The following is a 21526-nucleotide window of genomic DNA, read 5'->3' on the forward strand; positions in this document are numbered from 1 at the left end:
TGCTCCTGTCCTAACAACAGTTTGTCCCCCTGCCTCTTCCCTGCCTTGCCTTCCAGCTGTGAGCGCGTATACTGCGCAGGTGGGTGCCAGCGATCATCATCCCTTTGGAATTTGTGCAGAATTTGTACTGCGCCTCCTTGCTTGCACCCCTTAACATGTGCCTGCTCCTCTCCCCTGATGCTTTCAGGGCGCTGTGCTGAGCGTCTGTCCCGGTCGTGTGGCATACCATTACGGCCTCAAGGGCCCGGCAGTAGCGGTTGACACCGCCTGCTCATCCTCCCTGGTGGCCACCAGCTCGGCCCGGGACGCGACGCTTGGCAGCGGAGGAGCTGCACTGGCAGGCGGCATCAACATGATGCTGGCCGCGACCACCACTTTCATGTTCAAGCGTGCCGGCATGCTATCGGTGGACGGGCGCTGCAAGGCACTTGACAAGTCAGGTGCGGGTGGTGCGGCAAGCAGAAGGGCACTGCCATCTTGTACGATTTCACACATGCATGTGCAATGCCCGGCGAACAACAGTGTTCCTTGTCTCTAACCGCCTGTATGCAGCCGATGGTTATGTGCGCTCTGAGGCATGCGCCCTCATGCTGCTTGGGAGCCACTCTACCACCGAGGCGGGTGGCGCTCTGGTGCTTCTGCTGGGCAGCGCGGTGAACCAAGGCGGCCGAGCCAGCAGTCTGACCGCGCCCAATGGCCCGAGCCAGCAGGAGGTGGTCCGCCTGGCACTGGCCTCAGCAGGTTTGTAGCCTCATCGCCCGTTCCCTTCATCTCCTCCCACAGCCCTGCCGATGCTGAGGCTTTTGCTCACCTGCCAGCACACTATACTGCAGGCATGGCAGTGCACAATGTGGCTGGCTTGCAGCTGCACGGCACGGGCACCACCCTGGGAGACCCCATTGAATTAGGCGCAGCGGCGGGTGAGTTCCCTTCCCACAGGAAACACGAGTTGCCTTGTGTGCTTTTATTGAATGGCTGGTGCTGTTCCTTCCTTTTCTGTTGAGCTAGATCGGCACCGTGCCCTGTTGCGTCGATGTGTAGGCTTGTTGTTGGAGGAGCGGCAGGCAAGCGCGCCGGCGTTGGCTCTGGCAGCTAGCAAGTCAAGCCTTGGGCACAGCGAACCGGCTTCGGGCATCATGGGAATGGCACACCTGCATCAGGTTGGTACGGCTTTACTTCTGCTGCGCACGCGGCTGTACTGCCACCGCTGTCTAACTATCCTGGCACTCTCTGATTTGGTGTGCAGGCCTTAAGCGGGGCTGCATCTCAGCCCATCCTGCACCTCACCTCCATCAACCCACATGTGGCATCCATCATCCCGCGCCCCGGCTCCTTCTTCATGCCCCGGCAGCACGCCCCGAGTGTTGCAGTTGACGTGGCATCATCTGCAGGCGCAGAAATCCCAGCCACAGGCGCCTGGGGCGTCAGCGCTTTTGCCTTCCAGGGCACCAACGCGCATGCACTGCTGGCGCTGGCATCTGCTGACTCAGCGGTGCTCACCCAGGTCAACCCTCGCTCTACAGCTTGGTCAAAGGAGCGGTTCTGGGTTGGACCTGAGCGACACGCCCTCATCGCCCGCGTGGCCCGGGTGGCAGGCCCGGGAGGCGCAGGAGCAGCAGCAGTTTTGTTTGAGGCTGACTTGATGCAGCCCAAGCATGCTCACATTTGGGACCATGCGGTGGCTGGGAGGCCTCTCCTGCCTGGCGCTGCCTTCCTGGAAGTGGCGGCGGCATCCCTCCATGCAACATGCGATGACAGCCTGCGCCTGCTGCTGACAGCTGTCATCATCTCTGTGCCACTTGACCTACCAGCAGCTGCTGGAGGCGGTGGCAGGAGCGGGCAGCAGCTGCTCTTGCAGTGCCAGGTGGATGCTGCAACCGGCCGCACCAGAGTTGCTTCTGTTGTCAGCAACAGGATCAGCAGAGAGCACATGTATGGCGCTGCGTCTGCGCCTGGAATCCAGCTCTCCCAGTGGCCTCCACATGCTTCCACAGCTGCAGCTCCGGTGCTGCTGATGCTGCTTGCAGCTACAATCGGCGCCAAGCAGCAGTCTGCCAGCTTTGGCCGCATCGAGGCAACACGCGTGGATGGCAGGGTTGGAGGCAGTGGAGTAGAGCCTGCCTGCCTGGATGCATCTTTCCATCTAGGTGCCCTGCCAGCTGGTGCCAGCTCAGCCCCTCCCGAACTGCGCGTGCCGGCAGCCATTGCCGCGTACCAGGTGCACAGCAGGAGCTGTAGCGCACCACAGCTGCTGGGAGGCTGCCAGCCGATTTTGGCTGCCCGGACTAGCAGCACATGCGATTACTGGCTGGCCAGCAGCAGCAGCCGTACCCTGTGCCATGTGTCTGGCTTGCAAGCCAGGACCATAGGCCGCCAGCCTCCTGCGGCTACAGTGTCACAGACGGTAGCAGAAGTGGCAGGAGCAGCCACTGGGCCCGGGCCCGCAGAGGAACTTCTTTAGGCCGCGGCTAAGAAAGGCCTTCTTTGAAGGCGCTGGAGCTAGTGTCTAAACCCTCCGAGAGGGCACAGGTTCGATTCCTCCCATGTCGAAACTTTGTGAGGACAAACGCGGCATAGCTGACCGGCTCAGCGCCAATCCAAGCCAATTCCTTCGGGAACGCCTAATAGAATCGCCAAGGCTTCGGCACAGGCCTCCCCGGGACCCATTCACTACTAGTGGGGGGTACTGCACTTGGCGCGTCGGGCAGATCAAATAATGGTCTAAAGCTAGACGTTAAAACCGGGAAGTGAAGCTTGTGGAGGCTCTTCCCCACCTTTACCTTTACCTTTATGTGGTGGCTTGGGTGGCAGCTGAGGCAGCGATGCTTACAGCCGCACATACTACGGCTGGCATTACCCCAGAATTGACGTTTGGCACCCAGCATCTGGATGAGCAGCAGATGGTAGCAGCTGGCATTGCTCTGCTCCAGCAGAGCACCGGCAACAATGACACACTGCTTGCCACCTCGAATGCGTTGACAGGTGCAGGGCACATGCTGGTTCCCGCATCTGCTGCTGCAATGGCTGTGGCCGCCGGGCTGTTGCACGGCCTGCTCAAAGCTGCTGCGCAGGAGAATGCCAGATCCAGCTACTTGGTAATCGGAAAAGACAGCTACAGCACCAGCAGTGGCAGCAGCGTCGCCGCAGCCATGATGCTGGGGCGTCCTTCGCCGGCTGGTGCAGCAGCAGATGTGCATGGGATGGTGTTCCACGCGGGCACTGCCATCCGCCCTGTGCTACAGCCAGCTACTGTTGTCATGAAGCGGCCAGCAGTAGTTCAGCAGCAACAGCAGCAAGGCGCTGTGCTCATCACTGGCGGAACCGGCACTCTGGGTCAGCTGGTTGCCAATTTCCTTGCTCGTGGTTCAGATGCCAGCAGCACAGCCATGCATCTTGGCTTGCTAGGACGCACTGGTCGCCTGAACAGAGACAGCGAGGCAGCATCCCTGCTCAGTGCAGGCAGGGGTGATGCCCTGCTGGCTTCTATGACAATCGCAAGCTGCGACACAGCAGCGACAGAGGATACCGCTGGTGCGATGGCTGGTGCCCTGGACGAGCAGCGGCTGACAGCGCTGCTTCATGCTGGCGGTGTGCTGGCTGATGCTGTACTGTCTAACCTGACACCTGGGGCCATCCGCCGCTCCTTTGCTCCCAAGGTGTCTGGTCTGGGCAACCTCCAGACGCTTTTGCTGCTCCATCCTGCTGCCCACAGCTTGCTCTTTTCCTCGGTGGCGGCGCTGCTGGGCTCCCCCGGCCAGGCCAACTACAGCGCAGCAAACGCGGCGCTGGATGCTGCGGCGCAGCGCGCCCAGCAGTCTGGGCTGCCTACAGCCAGCGTGCAGTGGGGTGCCTGGTCTGGGGCAGGCATGGCGGCACAGGACCGCTCCACGGCGCTGCGGGTGCAGCGCATGGGCATGGCGATGGTCCCTCCAGATTCGGGCCTGGCTGCCCTGCACCACCTGATGTGCGCAGAGCCTGCAGCACCAGCTGTTGTTGCGGGTGTGCCGTTCCTGCGGACCGCGCTTGCCGCCCAGCATCAGCAGCAGATACAGCGGGCAGCCATTGCAAGGGCAGAGCCACCCACTTTCTTCTCTGAGTTTGCAGACAGCTCGCCAGCAGCAACAGCTGCGGCAATAGCTGTGCTCCCGCAAGCTGCAGCTGGTGCCAGCAGGGAGGCGGTACTGAGAGATGTGCTGGTGGTACTGGGCGGCATTCTGGGAGCTGACATTGGCCCCAGCGAGCCGCTGATGGCGGCCGGCCTGGACAGCCTGGGCGCCGTGGAGCTGCGCAACAGTCTGGAGGCCAAGCTGGCAGTCAAACTTTCCTCCACCCTCATTTTTGACTACCCAACCGCATCAGCTGTGGCTGACTACATCTCTGCCCAGCTTGGTGCCCCTATGGCTCAGCCAGCTGGCATCACGGTCAAGACGCCTGTAGCATCGGCGGTGTCATCAGCAGCGCATGTGGAGCGAGCAACAGCGGCTGTTGCGGCTGTGGTGTCGGAGATTCTGAATGTTGCCAGCCTCGACCCCCAACAGTCCCTGATGGCTGCTGGCCTGGACAGCCTGGGAGCCGTGGAGCTACGCAACAGCCTGGAGAGCAAGCTGGGCCTGGCCCTGCCCTCCACTCTGGTGTTTGACTACCCCACAGCGGCAGCCCTCGGCAGCTACATTGCCTCCAGGCTGCAGCCAGCTGCCGGTCAAGCTCAGACGCGCGCGATGGTGGACCTCTTCTCCATTGATGGTGCCATGATGGCAGGTGGCATGTCGGGCCCAGCTTCCCTGGCGGTGGCTGCCATCGCCTTCCGCTCCCCCAAGGTAAGATGGCCGCACCGTCCTGTCCTGCTTTCTGCCCATGGGGTCTCTTGTCAGACCATGGGGGGTTGGTGCTTGTTTTCCATCTTCTCATGTGCAGGGCGCTCTGCGATCTGGCTTGGCACCCGTGGATGCCACATCAGCGGTGCCGCTGGAGCGGTGGGATCTTCACGAGCAGGAGACTAGCTTGGGTGTAGATCCCATCAGGCACGCTTGCTGCTTGATGGCTGGGCGCCGACAGCTGCACTGCAGATGGCTGGTTCAGCCAAATGTTTTTCAACTCAATTTTTCAACTCAGTTTACCCAGCTGATACATTTCAAGTCAAAATCTCCTTCTCCCCCTCCTGGCAGGTTCTCAATCTTCTTGGACAGCGTCGAGCTGTTTGATGCCACCGCCTTCAGCATCAGCGACAATGAGGCGGTGCTCATGGACCCGCAGCAGCGCCTGCTGCTGGAGGCGGCGGGCGAGGCATTGCTGGCGGCGGGGGCGGCTGGTGCTGGCCCTGCTGGCCCTGGTGCTGATGGCGGCATCGGCGGCGCAGGCGTGTTTGTGGGCATCACATCGACTGAGTATGGCCAGCTGGCACAGGTGAGCTGGCGTGCAAGGGGGAGCTTTGTTATGCTCCATACTTGACTTGATTTGTGTGGGCTTCCCCTGTCAATGCTTGCTTGTGTGGGCTTAAAGTCTGGTAAAGCAAGAACTAGCTTGCAACATAGACTCCCCGCCGAAACGGGACGGGAACCGGGCGAAAGCAGAGAAAGCAATAAAACAGGGGTGGAGCAAGGCGACATGCAACGCAAGCAGCTGACAGGGCACGCATCGAAACGTGTGTATGACTGGCAAAGTGGCATGGCGCATTGGGGAGAAACGCAACGGTACGGGAGCATGGGCTGGCCAAACGGCAGTGCGGAACGCTAGGTCACTAGAAAAGCAGGGAAAGGCGCACTATGTATGCAATGAGGGCAGCCCCGGCTCGGGGCCGTTGAGAAAGCAGTGGGCGGGAGGGGGGAGGCCCCGGTGTGGGCGGGCCCCATCGAGGGGGGATGGGGCGCGCAAGCGGCCAGATGGGGCGGGGCGCGGGCGGCAGTGGAGTCCTGCGGCTGGGTGGGATATAGGGCAATGAGCGTTGAGCAGTGTGCGATGAGCAATGAGCAATGAGCAGTGAGCAGCCCCTCCCGAAACAAAGTGAAGCGCAGGACGGGGTCCGGTGGATGGGAGGCAAGGAAGCGCGGGGGGTTGCCACGTGCGCTACCGCCGCCGCCGCAGGCAGCACCCCTGCGGCGGCGGCAGCGGCAGCAAGCCGTGGACCCAAACGCCGTGCCGCCGCCGCCGCAGGCAGCACCCCTGCGACGGCGGCGGCAGCAAGCCGTGGACCGAAACGCCGTGCCGCCGAGTCCCGTGGCTGTGGCCGTGGGCTTCTGGCAGGAAGCTACGGCCGCAGCTCGGTGGCTCGGGGGCGTCGCAGCGTGCCGCCGCCGCCGCCGCGCTGCCCCCCGGGCACGGCGGCGGCGGCAGCAAGCTTGGGCCCAAACGCCGTGCCGCCGAGTCCCGTGGCTGCGGCCGTAGACTGTGGGCCGGAAACTGCGGCCGCAGCTCGGCGGCACGCGGTTCTGTTCAAGTCGCCAAGCGTGCAGCAGCGCCGAACCACGCTTCCCGGCCTCGGCGCATGCCTTCAGGGGCCCCCTATCGCTGGGCGCACCCCTCCAACACCGAACATGCGCCCGGGGGGGAGGGCGGCCCGGGCTGCCCAGGCCAAAGTGGGCCGCCCTCGAGCAAGAGGCGGCCGGTCTGTGTGCTGAATGAATGAATGAACCCTCCGCCCGGCGGGATGCCGGCTCTTAAAGCTGGTCAATACGTGACATGCACGAGACGACTCTCCTGTGCAGCGGCATGCTCGTGGCTACACGCCCTACTCAGCTACCGGCCACCTCACCGCCGGCGTGGCGGCGGGTCGCCTGTCCTACACGTTCGGCCTCAAGGGGCCCTCTCTGCCCGTGGACACTGTCTGCTCCTCCTCCCTGGTCAGGTGAATGGGTGTGGCATGGTAGCGCTGCTGCTTCACCCGCTGTTCCACGAGCCGGTTCTAACAATGCACCCTTTGTGCCTTTCCGTCCTCCGCTGCTCTCAGCCTGCACATCGCCTTCTCCAGCGTGGCCCTAGGGCAGTGCCCTTCAGCCCTGAATGCGGGAGTCAATCTGCTGCTGACCCCAAACACGACCGCCATGACCCAAAAGGCCGGCATGCTGGCGCTGGATGGGCGCTGCAAGACGCTGAGCCCTGCCGCCGACGGCTACGCCAGGGCCGACGCATGCGGCGTCATGCTGCTGCTGCCGACGGGATCTGGCGCCAATGGCGGCCGCGCCCTGGCCCTGCTCGCCGGCACAGCAGTCAACCAGGATGGGCGCAGCAGCAGTCTGACGGCGCCAAACGGCCCCAGCCAGCAGGAGGTGGTGTACCAGGCGCTGGGTGCTGCTCGATTGGAGCCGTTCGCAGTGACTGCACTGCAGATGCACGGCACAGGTGAGTCTGACGGGACGGCGAGGCCAATACTGACGATAAGGTGCCTGTTCCCTCCTCTCATCGATGCCTGCTCTTGTGGGATTAACAAAGCTGCCGCTCAATCTGGTGGCCTGTGCAGGCACCTCGCTGGGCGACCCTATTGAAGTGGGCGCTTTGGCAGCTGCCCTGGTGGAGCGCCGGCCGGCTAGCTGGGCGGCGCCGCTGAGCCTGCTGGCAGCCAAGTCATGGAGTGGGCACGCCGAGCCGGGAGCAGGTACTGCGCTACATCCCATGTTCCGCGGTTACTGCTTCTGAGCACATGTGCGGCATGATCACTCGACCTCACCATTGCTGCACCTGTGCAATGGATCTCTTGGCTCCCCTGCCTGCAGGCATGGTGGGCCTGGTGCATGCGCAGGCAGCCCTGGCGCAGGTGGCGCTACTCCCAATCCTGCACCTCCAGCATGTTAACCCCTATGTGGCAGGTCAGCTAAAGCAGTGTTTGACATTTTTCATGCCCTATGCCCTGCATCCTGTGCATCACTCACCAGTGGTCTGCCGATACCGCAGGTGCGATGGAGATGGCGGCAGGCAAGCAGGCTGGCTGGGCAGTGCCTCGTCAGCCGGGCGCGCTGCCAACAGGTGCCAGCCCTACCTCACCAGCTGCCAGCGGCGTCAGCGCTTTTGCTTTCCAAGGCACCAACGCCCACGCAGTGCTAACAGCAGCGGGTACTCCTGATGAGGCCGGTGCCAGCATCAGCAAGCCTGCCTCCCTTTGGGCGCGGCAGCGGTTCTGGATAGCACCTCGTACCCACGCCGCTCTGCTGTGTGGTGCGGTGGAGTCCGGCAACCGCCAGGCAATCATGCAAGCTAACCTGGCAACCGCTGTCCTGTCCTATACCTGGGATCATCAAGTCAACGGCAAGGCCTTGTTTCCTGGGACAGGCTTCTTTGAGCTGGCAGCGGCAGCAGCAAAGGCATTGGTTACAGGAGCAGATAACACAGTGCTGGCTGGCGTCAGCATTCCGGCCCCCCTGGTGCTGGCTCCTGCCAACCATCAGCAGCTCCGACAGCCATTGCCATCACTTCTGTGCAAGGTGCAGGCCGGCAGCGGCGCTATTGAGATCACTGGGCCGCAGCGAAGCATCCACCTGCGCGCTACCCTGGCAGCAGGCTTCAGTGCCGGTGGCACACGTGACTTGGCTGCATCGCTCCCAGCCGGGCTGCAAGCCAGCCTCCGAACAATTGTCAGCTCTCGGTCAGGCAACGCCTCAGCCGAGCCTGCTTACTTTGCCCACATTGATGACTCAGCTCAGCTTGCCAAAGACGTGTTCCTGTCCCCAGCTGTCCTGGATTGCTGCCTGCACCTGGGCGCACTGCCGGCCGCTGCTGCTGGCCAGCTGAAGGTGCCTGCCGGCATCCAGGCGCTGCTGCTGCCTGGAGCAGTGACGTGCGCTGACGGAAGCAGCTATTGTGCAGCAGCGCTGCAGGTGGCTGCGAGCTCTGTGTCATCAGTGATTGACTACAGCCTGCTGGCACCTTCTGGCCCAACTGCGTGCAACGTCAGCGGCCTGCTGGCAAAGCCACTGGGAGCGCAGCAGCAAAGTGCAGCGGCGGCGGTACCGTCATCTGCGGCTGTGGAGGGCAGCAGCAGAATGCTTTATGAGATCCAATGGGTTGCAGCAGAGGTGCCGTCGGACCGGGACGCCAGTGCATTGCAAGCTGGCGGCTTTGCAGCGTCATTCAGCGCAGGGGCAGGCGACGCAGCTGCACTTTGCAGCACCGGAATTGCAGCCTTTCAGGCAGCTGTGGTAGGGCAGCTGGGCAGCATGCGCCTTCAAACAACAGCGGCACAGCCACAGCTGACCACCGTGTCCATTGCAGACAAAGGCAGCTCTGTTTCCAGCCTTCTGTGGGGCATGCTGCGCTCTGTGGCTCTGGAGCAGACATCCACGACCGCATCTGCTAGCGACAGCGATATCCTTGCGGCAGCAGGTGCAGCGCCACAGCCAGACAATGCTTTCCTCGAGTTGGCGGCAGTTACTGCGGCGCTGCCTCCGATGACCTCTGAAGCCTATGGCAGAGCAGCAAGGGGCGGCGCCATCTACTCGGCTGCCCTGCTGCCCTGTGCCTCTTCGCCAGCCACGACAGCGGGCGGCAACAGAGGGCAGCTCGCTGCCATCAAGGCTGCCCGCGGCAGGATAGCTGTAACAGGCGGCATGGGCTCCCTGGGCCTGGTACTTGCCAGATGGGTGGAGGATGCTGAGCTGGCAACTCAGCTGGTGCTTTTTGGGCGCACCGGCCGCCTGGCAGGCACTGAGGCAGCGGCCAGCCTGACATGTCTGCTGGCAAACTCAGCAGCAGCCATGACTCTGGCCATGGCTGATGTGGCAGGCAGCGAGGGCAGCAGCAGTGCACTGGAGCCAGCAGCTGGCTCGATGGCGGCGCTGACAGCGCTGTTTCACTCTGGCGGCTTGTTGGCTGATGCCACCCTGGCCAAGCAGGCGCCAGCTGGCATCCGAGCTGTGTTTTCAGCCAAGGTGACAGCTGCGCAACGCTGGCAACACACCGTGCAAGCACAGCCAGCTGCTGCTCAAGTGCTGTTCTCCTCGGTTGCGGCTCTGCTGGGCTCAGGAGGCCAGACTAACTACAGCGCAGCCAATGCGGCACTGGATGCCATGGCAAGCAACCATCAACAAAAGGTCGGTCTACCGGCGAGGCAATGGCATCCTTTTGATGAACTGGCTGAGACACACATCCTTTCTCTCAAAAGTGTCTTTCTGGTGCTTCCGTTGTTGCAGGGGCTGCTCACAGCCAGCGTGCAGTGGGGCGCGTGGTCAGGAGGAGGCATGGCAGCGCAGGACCGCTCCACGGTGCTACGGGTGCAACGCATGGGCATGGCCATGATTGATGCTGCGCGTGGCATGGGAGCTCTGCACGACCTCCTGTCTTCTCCCAGCACCAGCAGCGGCGGCGGCGTGTTCACCGCCGTCCCCTTCAACTGGCCCACCTTCATTGGCAGGTTGGGAGGCAAGCCGGTGCCATCCATGTTTGCTGCCTTTGCAGACCAGGTGGCACCAGCACTTACAGCCGGCAGGGAGGCATCGCCTGCCGCACCACGACCCGCCGCCAGGCCAGTCGTGGCAGCACCACGGGTGGCACGCCAATCAGCTGTGCCACCACATACCAGCGCTGCCTTGGAGGTCTTCAAGCAGCATGTGGCAGCGGAGGTGGCGGCAGCAGCCCGAAGCATCTTGGGCGCCGATGTTGGCGCCAATGAGCCGCTTGTTGCCGCTGGCCTGGACAGCTTATCTTCAGTCGAGCTGCGCAACAGTCTGGAGGGCAAGCTGGGCCTGGAGCTGCCCTCCACCCTGGTGTTTGACTACCCCACAGTCAACGCTATTTCCCAGTTCATCAGCACCAACCATCCCTCAGCAGCTGCAGCGGCTGGGCAAAGTGCGGCGGCGGGCAGCACCGGAGAGGAAAAGGAGGTGGGGGAAGCCGCCAGCGCCGAGCATCTGGCATACATCCAGGGCGAGGTTGCTGAGGTGTTACGCGGCATCCTTGGAGGCGACGTGGTGGACGATGTGCCACTCATGTCGGCGGGCCTGGACTCTTTGAGCTCAGGTGGGGTGGAGGCTGGTGGGCAGGAGGGCAGGTGGCAACTGGAGCAGCTTGAACTTGATGGATCCTGAGGTGATGAAAGTTTGCCTGCTGTGCATGTGTGCATCTGTTTGTATGTGTGCAGTCGAGCTGCGCAACAGCCTGGAGGTCAAGCTTGGCATCGAGCTGCCTTCCACCCTGGTGTTTGACTACCCAACTGTGGCCGCCATTGCACGCCTGGTCAGCACAATGCTGGCTCCCCCTGGTGGAGCGGCAGCTCCTGCAGCCGGCGGCATGGAGGCCGACTTTCTGTCGAATTTGCTGGACACCTCCCTGGTGGATACTTCTGGCTTCTACGACCTGGCAGCTGGCAGCAGCAGTGGCAGTGGTGCTGTGGAGGTGTCAGCCATCGTCACTCGCCAGCCTGCAGGCATCATGGCAGGCGGCAACACTGACAGGTGCGTGCGTGGCTTGCCGCCATGCATGAGTGCAGAGACTTGGAGAAGTTTGTCTGGCTTGCGCTCACCATCGATTGACCGCTGCCTGCATTTTGTGTCTGAGGTTACAGCCGAGATTCCTTGGCCCCGGTTGGCCTCGCTCGGTACGACGTGGACCGCCTGTGTACCCCCCTGGTGGGAGGGCTCCCTTATCGCTTCACCAGCATACTTCAGGCAAGATAAGAAGATAAGGCTGCTACTTTCCACCTCAGTGTGTTGTTCAAGCCAGCTAGTGGTCCTGTGCATATCAGTGTGATATTGAAATCTCCTGGCGCTGGTATTATGCAGGTGGTTGACCTGTTTGATGCCGCAGCCTTCAGCATCAGCGACGCCGAGGCGGTGCTCATGGATCCGCAGCAGCGCCTGCTGCTGGAGTCGGTGGCAGAGGCGCTGATGCAAGGCGGAACCAACACCCTGCAGGCAAGCATGTGCAGCAGACAGACATGTGCTGGAAAAGAAAGCTGTCCCCGCTTCTGCCTCAACCAACTTCCTCGTTGCGTGTGTGTGCAGCGCCGTGAAGCGGCGGCTTGTGGTGTCTATGTGGGCACATCATTTGAGGACTATGGGCGCCTGACCTCAGAGTCTGCAGGCGTGACCACCTATACAGCCACAGGCACCACATCCAGCGTGGTCAGCGGGCGCATCAGCTACAGCTTTGGGCTGAGGGGCCCCGCCCTTACCATCGACACGGGTAAGCTTAGGAACCTGTACTGCATGGATACTCTCCCCTACCTGATGCTTATGCTGGCATCCCTTGCCCTTTGCCCACGTTTGCAGCTTGCTCCTCATCACTGGTCAGCGTGCACATGGGCTTCAACGCTCTTCAGCTGCGCCAGTCTGCCTCGGCTGCGGCTGCTGGTGTCAACCTCATCCTGCACCAAGAGACCTCCGCCATTGCCCAAAAGGCCGGCATGCTGGCCCCTGACGGCCGTTGCAAGGCGCTGAGCGCAGCGGCAGATGGCTACGGGAGGGCAGAGGCCTGTGGAGTGCTACTGCTGCAGCAGGCCGGCGCCAGTGACGGCAGTGGGCCGGTAGCAACTCTCGCGGGCAGCGCAGTCAACCAGGATGGACGCAGCAGCAGCCTGACGGCTCCCAACGGTCCCAGCCAGCAGGAAGTGATGCGCCAGGCGCTAGGCGCCGCCAGCCTGGCAGCTGTTGCGGTGGCTGGACTCAGCATGCATGGTACTGGGACAGCGCTCGGCGACCCGATTGAAGTGGGAGCAGCAGCAGCAGTGTTGGCGGTCGGCAGCAGCGGTAGTAGCAGCAACGCCCGGGCTGCACTTGTTCTTATGGCCAGCAAATCATGGATTGGGCATTCAGAGCCAGGAGCAGGCGTTGTGGGCCTGACACATGCCCACCTGGCTCTTGCCCGTGCCGTGAAGCTGCCTGTGCTGCACCTTGGACCCATGAATCCATATGTCACAGCTCTCATGGAGCGGCAGCCTGGAAGCTGGTCAGTTCCACGCCAGCCCGCTGAGCTGGGCACCCTGCCCGCCAATGAGGCCAGCCCAGATATGCATGCTGTCATCGGCACCAGCGCGTTTGCATTCCAAGGCACCAATGCCCACGCTCTGCTGGCGGCTGCTCCATTCGCCAGCGCCAGGGTGGGCCCCATGGGCGCCAGCTCGGCCTGGCAGCAGCAGCGCTACTGGGTGTCGCCGGCTGTCCACAGCCTGTTGGAGTCCTTCCGCCCAGCCAAGGGCCACAAGGCTGTGTTGGCCTGCTGCCTGGCGGGTGCCACTGCTGTGGGCAGCTCTGGGCTGTCCTACCTGTGGGATCACCAGGTGTCTGGACGGCCAGTCTTCCCGGGGGCTGGCTATTTTGAAATGGCCGGCTCAGCCACTGGCATGCTGGCCGCTGCACACGGCAGCGGTGGGCCAGCGTTGACAGAGGCAGCGCTGGAAGGCGCGAGCATCGTAGCACCGCTGCTGCTGCCGCAGCCTTCCGCAGCTGGTGGGGCAGTTGTTTTGCAGGCCAGCTACTCGGCAGCTGATGGAGCAGTGGCAGTACAGTCGGTTCAGGGCGGCAGTAAGAGCAGGCCAACGCTCCATGTGGACTGCCACGTGGCCCACACTGCGCCTGGGTTCGGCCGTGGCGACAGAGCGGCTGTCAGGCCAGCTGTACCGCAGCAGCGACAGCAGCGACTCGGCCCCAGCAGGCAACTGCTGGCCACCACCATCCAGCAGCGACAGGCAGTATCCTTTGCTGAGCTGGCCCGGAGCAGCCACGACGAATCGGCTGTGACGGTGTCGCCCGCCGTGCTGGATTGCTGTCTGCAGCTGGCAGCTGTGCCAGCTGCTGGCTCCATGCTGCGCATCCCCGCAGGTGTCGGCCTCCTGCTCCTCGGCAGCAAGCCAGCCACAGCGTCAGCAGCAGGCCACAGCAAGAGCAGTGGGTTTGTGGCTCTGTCCTGCCCTTCAGCTGAACTGGTGCCTGACGATGGCGATGCCACATTCACAGATTATTGCCTGGCCAACGGCAGCAGTGGCAGGGCGGCGTGCACCATTCAAGAAATGGAGGCGCGGCCCTTGGGTAGCACACTTGGGGTTGCGTGTCCGGCAGGACGGGGAGCGGGGCCAGGGTGGGGTGACCCTGGGACGCTCAGCTGGGGGGAGGGTGGTCGGAGCCATGGAGAGGGTGCTCCATGGTCCACCCCCTCTCTTGATGCCCCTTGATCACGTGTGCCCCCTGCCCAAGGTCTGCTCACGCGGCCTATCATAGCGGGGTGACTGTAACACAGGGAGCACAGCCCCCAAGAGGAGGCCGGCCGGCAGGCGTCTGATGGCTGCTCCGGTGGCGACAGATGCTAGCCGCGACTCGCTGCGACAAGAGGAGTGGCTTTACTCACTCGAATGGCTCACCCAAAGCAGCAGTGGCGGCGAGGTTGCATCTTGTGCCGCCCAGGCAGCCGCTTCTGGTAGCATGCGGCTTGGAATGGCAGGTGGCTACGCCTGCACGACTGCTGCTGCCATCTCGGTGGGGCAGCAAGCCGCTACTTGCAGCCTTCAGTCGGTGGCTCTGCTCACTCAGGGTGCACTGCCGGTGACGACGGCTGGTCCTGCTGCCGTTGGCAGCAGCATGGCGCAGGCTGCCGGGCTGTGGGCCCTCGCTCGCACCATGGCGCAGGAACTCACGACATTCGACGTGCAAGCCATCGACCTGCAGCAGCAGTTGGCGGCTGGCACAGCCCTGGTGGCCGCGGCAATGCTTGCCGCTCCAGCTAGCAAGGCAGGCGCCCTGCTGCCGCCTTCACCTGAGGCGCAGGGGAGCCCATATGGCCTGGCAGCCCAAGGCGGGAGCCTGGTGGCAGCCTCCTTGCAGCGAAGCGCTGTCAAGTCCATGCTGTCCCCCTTCCAGTTATTCCCTCAGCCGCGTGGCGCGCTGCAGAACCTGGCGCCACTGCCGGTGGATGGCAGTGCTGCCAGTGTGGGCGCGGGCCAGTTGCTGGTTGCAGTCAAGGCAGTGGGCATCAACTTCAGGTGCGCTAAGGGCTGAGTGGAGATGGAGGGTGCCAGATGCATCTCAACTCTCCCCGTCAGTCGATTGACAGTGCAAGTCGTGTTGTCTTCCCCACCATACCACAGGGATGTGCTCAACGTGCTGGGCATGTACCCAGGAGACCCCGGTGCGCCCGGCGGTGACTGTGCCGGCGTGGTTGTGGCATCTGGTGCTGGCGTGAGCCATCTCAGGCCTGGTGACGCCGTGTTTGGGCTGGCTGGCGGCAGCCTGGGCAGCCACGTGCATGTCAGTGCTCAAACCGTCACTCATGTGAGTTAGCCGGAGGCATGGAGCTCGCTTGCCTAGGAGGATGCTTGCAGCGTACCGTCCAATCACCTTGCGTGTCAGTTCAATGAGTTGTTTTTGGATGGGAGTTGGAAACGCCGACGATGTGCTCCTCTCTCGCCTTGCTGCAGATGCCCACCAATTTGGACTTTGAGGAGGCGGCCACCACACCCACCGTCTGCATCACAGTGGACAGTGCATTCCGCCAGTCGGCGGCGGTGCTCCCCGGAGACCGGGTGCTGGTGCACGCTGCTGCTGGCGGCGTGGGCATTGCTGCAATTCAGCTCATCGCTGCCCTGGGTGCCGAGACGCTGGCTACTGCCGGCAGCAGCAACAAGCGGGCGTTGGTCCGCTCGTTGGGCCCCAGCCAGGTGCTGGGCTCCCGGGACACCGTGTTCGCATCAGAGGCAGCCCAGCTGGGTGGCGCCAGCGTGGCACTCAACAGCCTGACCAGCAGCGGCATGGTGGCGGGGTCGTTGGCGGCGCTGAGCGCCGGCGGCCGGTTTGTGGAGATCAGCAAGCGCGACATCTGGAGTGCGGCACGGGTAGCACAGGGTGAGTTGAGAGTGGCAGGGGGATGCGCTGGGATGCTTAGGACTCCTGCAAGAGCCCCTAGCTAAGTTGATCCATTGAAAAGGTCCAACGGAATTGGCTCCCGGTTGACATGTTTCGGCAGCAGAAAAAATAACGATTGCTGCCGTTTATCGGATTGCATTGCCGCTCACCCCGATTGAAAGTTCCATTTCTCAATAGCTCCCAGTCGAGTTGCTGAACCGATACATGCTCACCACTGTATCGATCGGCGTTTATTGAACGTTCTCAACCGTTCCAACCTTCGATGAAGCAGTCAGTCGAACTGTATTTTATTTTGGATGACTCGCAAAACTGGCTGCCGGCTAACCGGATCTGGTTTCGAATAGCAGGCTTCAGCTACCCCTCGAGCTCCTTGCCTTTCCTACTCTTCCCTACAGCCTAATCCCCCTATCTCCTGCTGTCCTCCCTGTCGCAGAGCGCCCCGACGTCGCCTACTCACTGGTGGCTGTGGACTTCCTGCCTCCGCCCGCTGTGAACGCAACCCTGTCCCGCCTGGCCTCCGACCTCGCCACTTGCGCGCTGCGCCCTCTGCCGCGCGTGGTGCACAAACTGGCTGCCGTGCGCGCCGCTTTGCGCCAGATGAGCCAGGCCCGCCACGTCGGCAAGATTGTGGTCCATGCACGCACTCTGCAGCAGCAGCAGGGCACTGAAAAGGTCAGTCTCCCTGTAGGCAGTCCCTCCGTCCGATGGTCGTGCTGGATATGCATGTTGGTGCAAATGCATAGTCTGAAGAGAGGTTTGGGACATTTCCACAGCGCTCCTTTTGTGATGTGTAGGGATCTGTCGTCGTCACTGGTGGGCTGGGCATGATTGGCTCCCTGGTGGCCTCCTGGCTGGCAAAGCAGCAGGTGGCAAACATTCTGCTGCTGGGTCGCAGCGGCCGCCCTGGCGCAGACGCTGGCGCGGTGGAGCAGCTCGTCGCAGGCGGCGGCGCTGCCGCTGCCTTCCATTTGGTTCGCTGCGACGCCGCCAGCGGAGATGAGGTGGCAGCTATTGCATTGGCAGCCACACACGGTCGCAGACTACAGGTTTGTGCCACTTGTGAGGGAGGTTGTCGACATTCCGGCTGGCCAGTGGCTGAATTGCTTTGCCTTTTCAACCCTTTCCTTTTGCTGCTGGCTTTCTGCAGGGAGTGATCCACTCTGGCGGCGTGCTAGCGGACGCCGCCATTGCCAACCAGACCATGCAGAGCATTCGCACCTCCTTTGCACCCAAGGCATCGGGTGCTCACCTATGGCAGCTGCCTGTTGGCCTACAGCCCTCGGCACTGCATCTGACGTTCTCCTCGGTGGCAGCTCTGCTGGGCTCTCCTGGCCAGGCCAACTACAGCGCAGCGAACGCGGTGCTGGATGCCACGGCTCATGGATGGCGGGAACAGGTGCGCGCTTGATAGAGCACACTACCATAATTGCGCACCTTGTCCATCGTCCTCCCCCTGTCTCCCATCCATCCCACGTTCCACACATCTCGTGCAGGGCTTGGGTGGGCTGAGCATCCAGTGGGGCGCTTGGGCTGAGGGCGGCATGGCGGCCGGCAATGCAGCCACCGCCAAGGCAGTTGAGCGCCTGGGCATGCGCATGATTGCTCCAGACCAGGGGGTGGGTGCCATTCAAGCACTCATGCTGCTTCATGGAATAGCAGCACTGCCGGCTGTTACGGCAGTGGTGCCGTTCCGCTGGGTCCGCTTCATCCAGCGCCTGGGCGGCGGCCCTCTGCCCCCCATGTTTGCTGCTTTCGAAGCTGAGGCCGCAGCAGACACTGCCAAGGAGCAGACAGCAGCTCGGGCCGGCCCCGCCGCCTTGCCAGCTGCCATTGAGGAGGCAGCTGGCGATGCGGATGTGAAATCCAGCAGGCACCGCCGATCATCTCCCAGGCGGCGCATTGCGGCGGCATCCAGGCGGCCCGTCAAGATCGCTGCCGCAGCCGCTGCTGGGACAGCAGCCTCTGATGCCGCAGCCAGCAAGGAATACATGGTGGCTCAGGTGCAGGAGGCAGTGGCCTCAGTGCTGGGCTCGGCGGTTGGGCTGGACGATCCGCTAATGGCGGCCGGCCTGGACTCGCTTGGCTCAGGTAGGGTATTGCACACCGGCCTGCTATGCTGCAGGTCGCATCGCTCTGCTTTCTGGGCTGAGAGCAGGGTTGAAAGCGGGTGGCCTTGCCAATTTGGAGGGGAACAAATTCTTGCCATGCCCCTCTCCCTGCCGTGTCCCGCAGTCGAGCTCCGCAACGCTCTCGAGAAGCAGGCAGGCGTTGAGCTACCCTCCACCCTGGTGTTTGACTACCCTACCATCTCCGCGCTAGCAGGCTTTATGGCGGGTAAAGTGGCGCTGAGTCAGCAGCATGCTGAGCTGGCGGCAGCAGGATATGAGGTCGACTGGGCATCGGAAGACGAAGGCAGCCTGGGAAGCTTGGAGCTGATGCCTGCAGATGTGGCTCCACAGCTTCGCCTTGTGGGCGCCAGTGAGTTGGCTGTGCGCTCGGCTGGAGATGCAATGTTGTGCCCGCAGCCCTGCGACCAGAGCATTCCCATTCCAGTGGAGCGCTGGGACGTGGAGGCGCAGGCAGAACTGGTCAGCGGCACCCCCGTCCAGGCAAGCTGCACCTGGAACTGCAAAGTGCATGTGGCCTGTCTACTAGCTCGAGCCTTGTCAACGTGTTCTCTGCATTGATGCTCTGCAGTTTGGCGTGTTCCTGGATGGCGTGGCACTGTTTGACCCCGCCGCGTTGAGCATCAGCGAGCCCGAAGCGGCACTGATGGATCCGCAGCAGCGCCTGCTGCTGGAGACTGCCAGCGAGGTGCTGCTGGCACGTTCAGCCGAGGCGGCGGACGAGCTGCTGCGTGCCAACTGGGGCGTGTTTGTGGTGAGTGCTTGCAGCTCAAACATAAACGAACTGAGCAGTTCAGCTGTTCAGCAGCAGTAAAAGCAGCGGCAGTTCAGCCAGTGTCCACCTTGCATGAAGGCATGTCATTGCCGGATTACGTCCGCCTCCACCCTGCCTTTCTCCCTGCTCCGCCAATTATTTAGGGCGTGTCCTCCAACGACTACCATCGTGTGATGTCCAAACACATGATGGGAGCCTACACGTCGCCCTACTCAGCCACCGGCTACCCTGTGTTACAGTCACCCCGCTATGATAGGCCGCGTGAGCAGACCTTGGGCAGGGGGCACACGTGATCAAGGGGCATCAAGAGAGGGGGTGGACCATGGAGCACCCTCTCCATGGCTCCGACCACCCTCCCCCCAGCTGAGCGTCCCAGGGTCACCCCACCCTGGCCCCGCTCCCCGTCCTGCCGGACACGCAACCCCCACAACGTGGTGGGGGACGTGGGGATCCTTAGCAGCTTAGGCCTGCCAGGCCGACGGGTGCCGATGCTGGTGCGGGCTCCCGGCGGCAGGCAGCGCCGCCGCCGGGCACTCAAATGGCATGGGGCACATGGGCCCCCATGCCCGCACATCTCCCAGGCACATGAAAATACCAGAAGGCTGCACATGTAAGGGTGCATGCATTGCAGGCAGGAGTGCAAAGTGGCCTGCCGCGGCGGTCGGCTGTGCCATTACTCAGTCAGCCGCCGCTACCGTGCCGGGCTTGGCGTTCCCATGCCAACATGCACCGCACTGTCTGTGGTATCCGGCCGCCTCAGCTACGCCATGCGCCTCAAGGGGCCAGCGCTCTCTGTGGACACAGGTGGATGGGGTGCTCGCAGAGTGGTGCCACATGGCTGGAGGCAGAGAATGCGTTGATGCAAGATCCAGCCATCATCGCACTGCTCCATCCATTCCTTCCTGCCCATTCCCTCTCCCTACATGCAGCCTGCTCCTCCTCCCTGGTCAGCCTGCATATGGCCTTCAATAGCCTGCTGGTGGGGCAGAGCAGCCTAGCGGTGAACAGCGGCGTCAACTTGGCACTCACGCCAGACACATTTGCCATGTTCCAGGCAAGTGGGAAGCCTGGTCCACGATTGGCCTCCCCTATCTGCCCCCAGGTTTATTCTTACTAGGCTGATGCACTGCCTAGTGGATTACTGCTGTGCAGAGGGCAGGCATGATGGCTGCTGAAGGCCGCTGCAAGGCCCTGGATGCCGCCGCCGACGGCTACGTGCGTTCCGAGTCGGCAGTCAGCGTGCTGCTGCACCCCATCGGTGGCTACGAGGACACCACGTCCGGTGGCCGGGTGGTGCTGTTGGCGGGCACAGCGGTCAACCAGGGCGGGCGCAGCAGTACTCTGACTGCCCCCAACGGCCCCGGCCAGCAGGCTGTCATCCGCGCTGCGCTGGATGAGGCGGGTCTTGCACCTGGCAGCATCACGGAGCTGTCAATGCACGGCACAGGTGTGCATGTGGCTGCCTCCCAGCAGCAGCTTCCATAATGTGGTTGTGATGCATGAACACCCCAGCACCCCATCGCTTTGGCAGCCACTCATTATTCCTCCTCCCTCCCTTGGTCAGGCACCCCGCTGGGCGACCCTATAGAAGTGGGTGCCGCAGCAGCGGTCCTGGTGGAGCGCCAAAACGCGAAGCGCGTGCAGCAGCCGCTGGCCTTGTTTGGGTCCAAGTCATGGGTCGGCCACTCGGAGCCTGCCTCGGGCATGGTGGGCTTTGCGCATGCCGCCATGGCACTGGGCGGCAAACACTCGCTGGGCATCAGCCACCTGCGCCACCTCAATCCTTACGTCATCACCAGCATGAAGGTCACAGGTGAATGGGCACTTATAGCCATTGCTTGACCTGGCAGCGTTAAGCATTGCTCTACACTCCTTGCCAGCCATAAGATGGTTTATTGTGGACAGGCACACATATCTGGTTAGCCTGTTGGGAGTGTGCTGCCCGGTTCCTGCAGGCACGCCGCAGCCCAAGTGGACTATGCCCCGCGCCACCACCGGCCTGCCTCTCCACGACTCCAGTGGCGAGATGCTGAGCGGCGTCAGCGCCTACGCCTTCCAAGGCACCAACGCCCACGCCCTGCTGCAGTGTCCACCTGAGGCGCTAGCCGGCAGCAGCCTGACCAACCCCTCGCGCCCTGCAGCAGCTTACTGGCAGCGCGAGGCGCAGTGGGTGGCCCCGCCGGTGCATATCATGCTGCAGAGGGTGCGTTGCAGCGCAGCCGGCAGCCGAAAGGCCACGATATACATGGAGTGCCAGCTCAGCACCACGTCATGTGTTGCCCGCTGATGTGGCACCTCCCCCGATTCGTCTGGCTCATCAGGCACGCTCTCTCCCGCGATCCCTCCCTTTCCTTCGCCTTTCAGAGTCTCTAAGGCTTCTATTTCTCCCCTCCCGCACCCCGCAGCTGCCGCAAATTTAAAATTATGAACCAACCTGTCATCCTTTATGCCTTAGAACGGCGCCAAAACGGCGCCAAGAATGTGTTTCTCACTAAGTCAGATGTAGAGGGCATCATCCGGATCAAGCAGGGCGACCAGCAGGCGCCCTCAGGCCGGCGGCGGCGGGGTGCGGGAGGGGGGGCGGCAGTGCAGGGCGGCGCCAAGAACTACAGCAAGAAGGTGCTGCAGTTCTTCCAGGTGCTGAAGGGCGCTGGCGGTCAGGACATCCTGTGCCGCTGCGTCAAGCGCAGCGGAGAGTGGCGGTGGTGCCCCGTGGTGCCGCTCGAGGAGCTGCCCCGAGTGATCAAGGAGCACCACGAGCGGGCGACTGGCTTCAGCGGTGTGGAGAAGCTGTACACACATGTGAGTGATACAAGGGGTGCAATGATGCCGCCAGACCAACTGGAGAGTGG

The 21526-nt window shown here is 62.8% G+C and overlaps 1 protein-coding gene across 1 annotated transcript in view; it reads left to right on the forward strand.

Annotated features, from left to right (window-relative positions):
* CHLNCDRAFT_57723 (hypothetical protein) overlaps window positions 1–21526 on the forward strand; it is a gene marked incomplete at its 5' end in the record, with an annotated part of 63095 nt that overhangs the window by 3794 nt on the left and 37775 nt on the right. The window contains 32 exons of the mRNA XM_005847850.1: window positions 57–79; window positions 188–440; window positions 553–741; window positions 834–920; window positions 2028–2218; window positions 3657–4817; window positions 4915–4973; window positions 5166–5403; window positions 6702–6841; window positions 6944–7335; window positions 7454–7588; window positions 7707–7799; window positions 7885–7956; window positions 9457–10016; window positions 10116–10941; window positions 11063–11316; window positions 11703–12105; window positions 12192–13198; window positions 14802–14893; window positions 14999–15158; window positions 15329–15752; window positions 16207–16445; window positions 16921–17169; window positions 17267–17861; window positions 18006–18112; window positions 18471–18653; window positions 18818–18935; window positions 19604–19653; window positions 19827–20121; window positions 20239–20487; window positions 20630–20840; window positions 21080–21476. Coding sequence (XP_005847912.1) covers window positions 57–79; window positions 188–440; window positions 553–741; window positions 834–920; window positions 2028–2218; window positions 3657–4817; window positions 4915–4973; window positions 5166–5403; window positions 6702–6841; window positions 6944–7335; window positions 7454–7588; window positions 7707–7799; window positions 7885–7956; window positions 9457–10016; window positions 10116–10941; window positions 11063–11316; window positions 11703–12105; window positions 12192–13198; window positions 14802–14893; window positions 14999–15158; window positions 15329–15752; window positions 16207–16445; window positions 16921–17169; window positions 17267–17861; window positions 18006–18112; window positions 18471–18653; window positions 18818–18935; window positions 19604–19653; window positions 19827–20121; window positions 20239–20487; window positions 20630–20840; window positions 21080–21476 — 9452 coding nt within the window. The remainder of the gene's footprint in view (window positions 1–56; window positions 80–187; window positions 441–552; window positions 742–833; window positions 921–2027; window positions 2219–3656; window positions 4818–4914; window positions 4974–5165; window positions 5404–6701; window positions 6842–6943; window positions 7336–7453; window positions 7589–7706; window positions 7800–7884; window positions 7957–9456; window positions 10017–10115; window positions 10942–11062; window positions 11317–11702; window positions 12106–12191; window positions 13199–14801; window positions 14894–14998; window positions 15159–15328; window positions 15753–16206; window positions 16446–16920; window positions 17170–17266; window positions 17862–18005; window positions 18113–18470; window positions 18654–18817; window positions 18936–19603; window positions 19654–19826; window positions 20122–20238; window positions 20488–20629; window positions 20841–21079; window positions 21477–21526) is intronic.

This window comes from Chlorella variabilis (genome assembly GCF_000147415.1).
Source record: "Chlorella variabilis unplaced genomic scaffold CHLNCscaffold_9, whole genome shotgun sequence".
Lineage (NCBI taxonomy): Eukaryota > Viridiplantae > Chlorophyta > Trebouxiophyceae > Chlorellales > Chlorellaceae > Chlorella > Chlorella variabilis.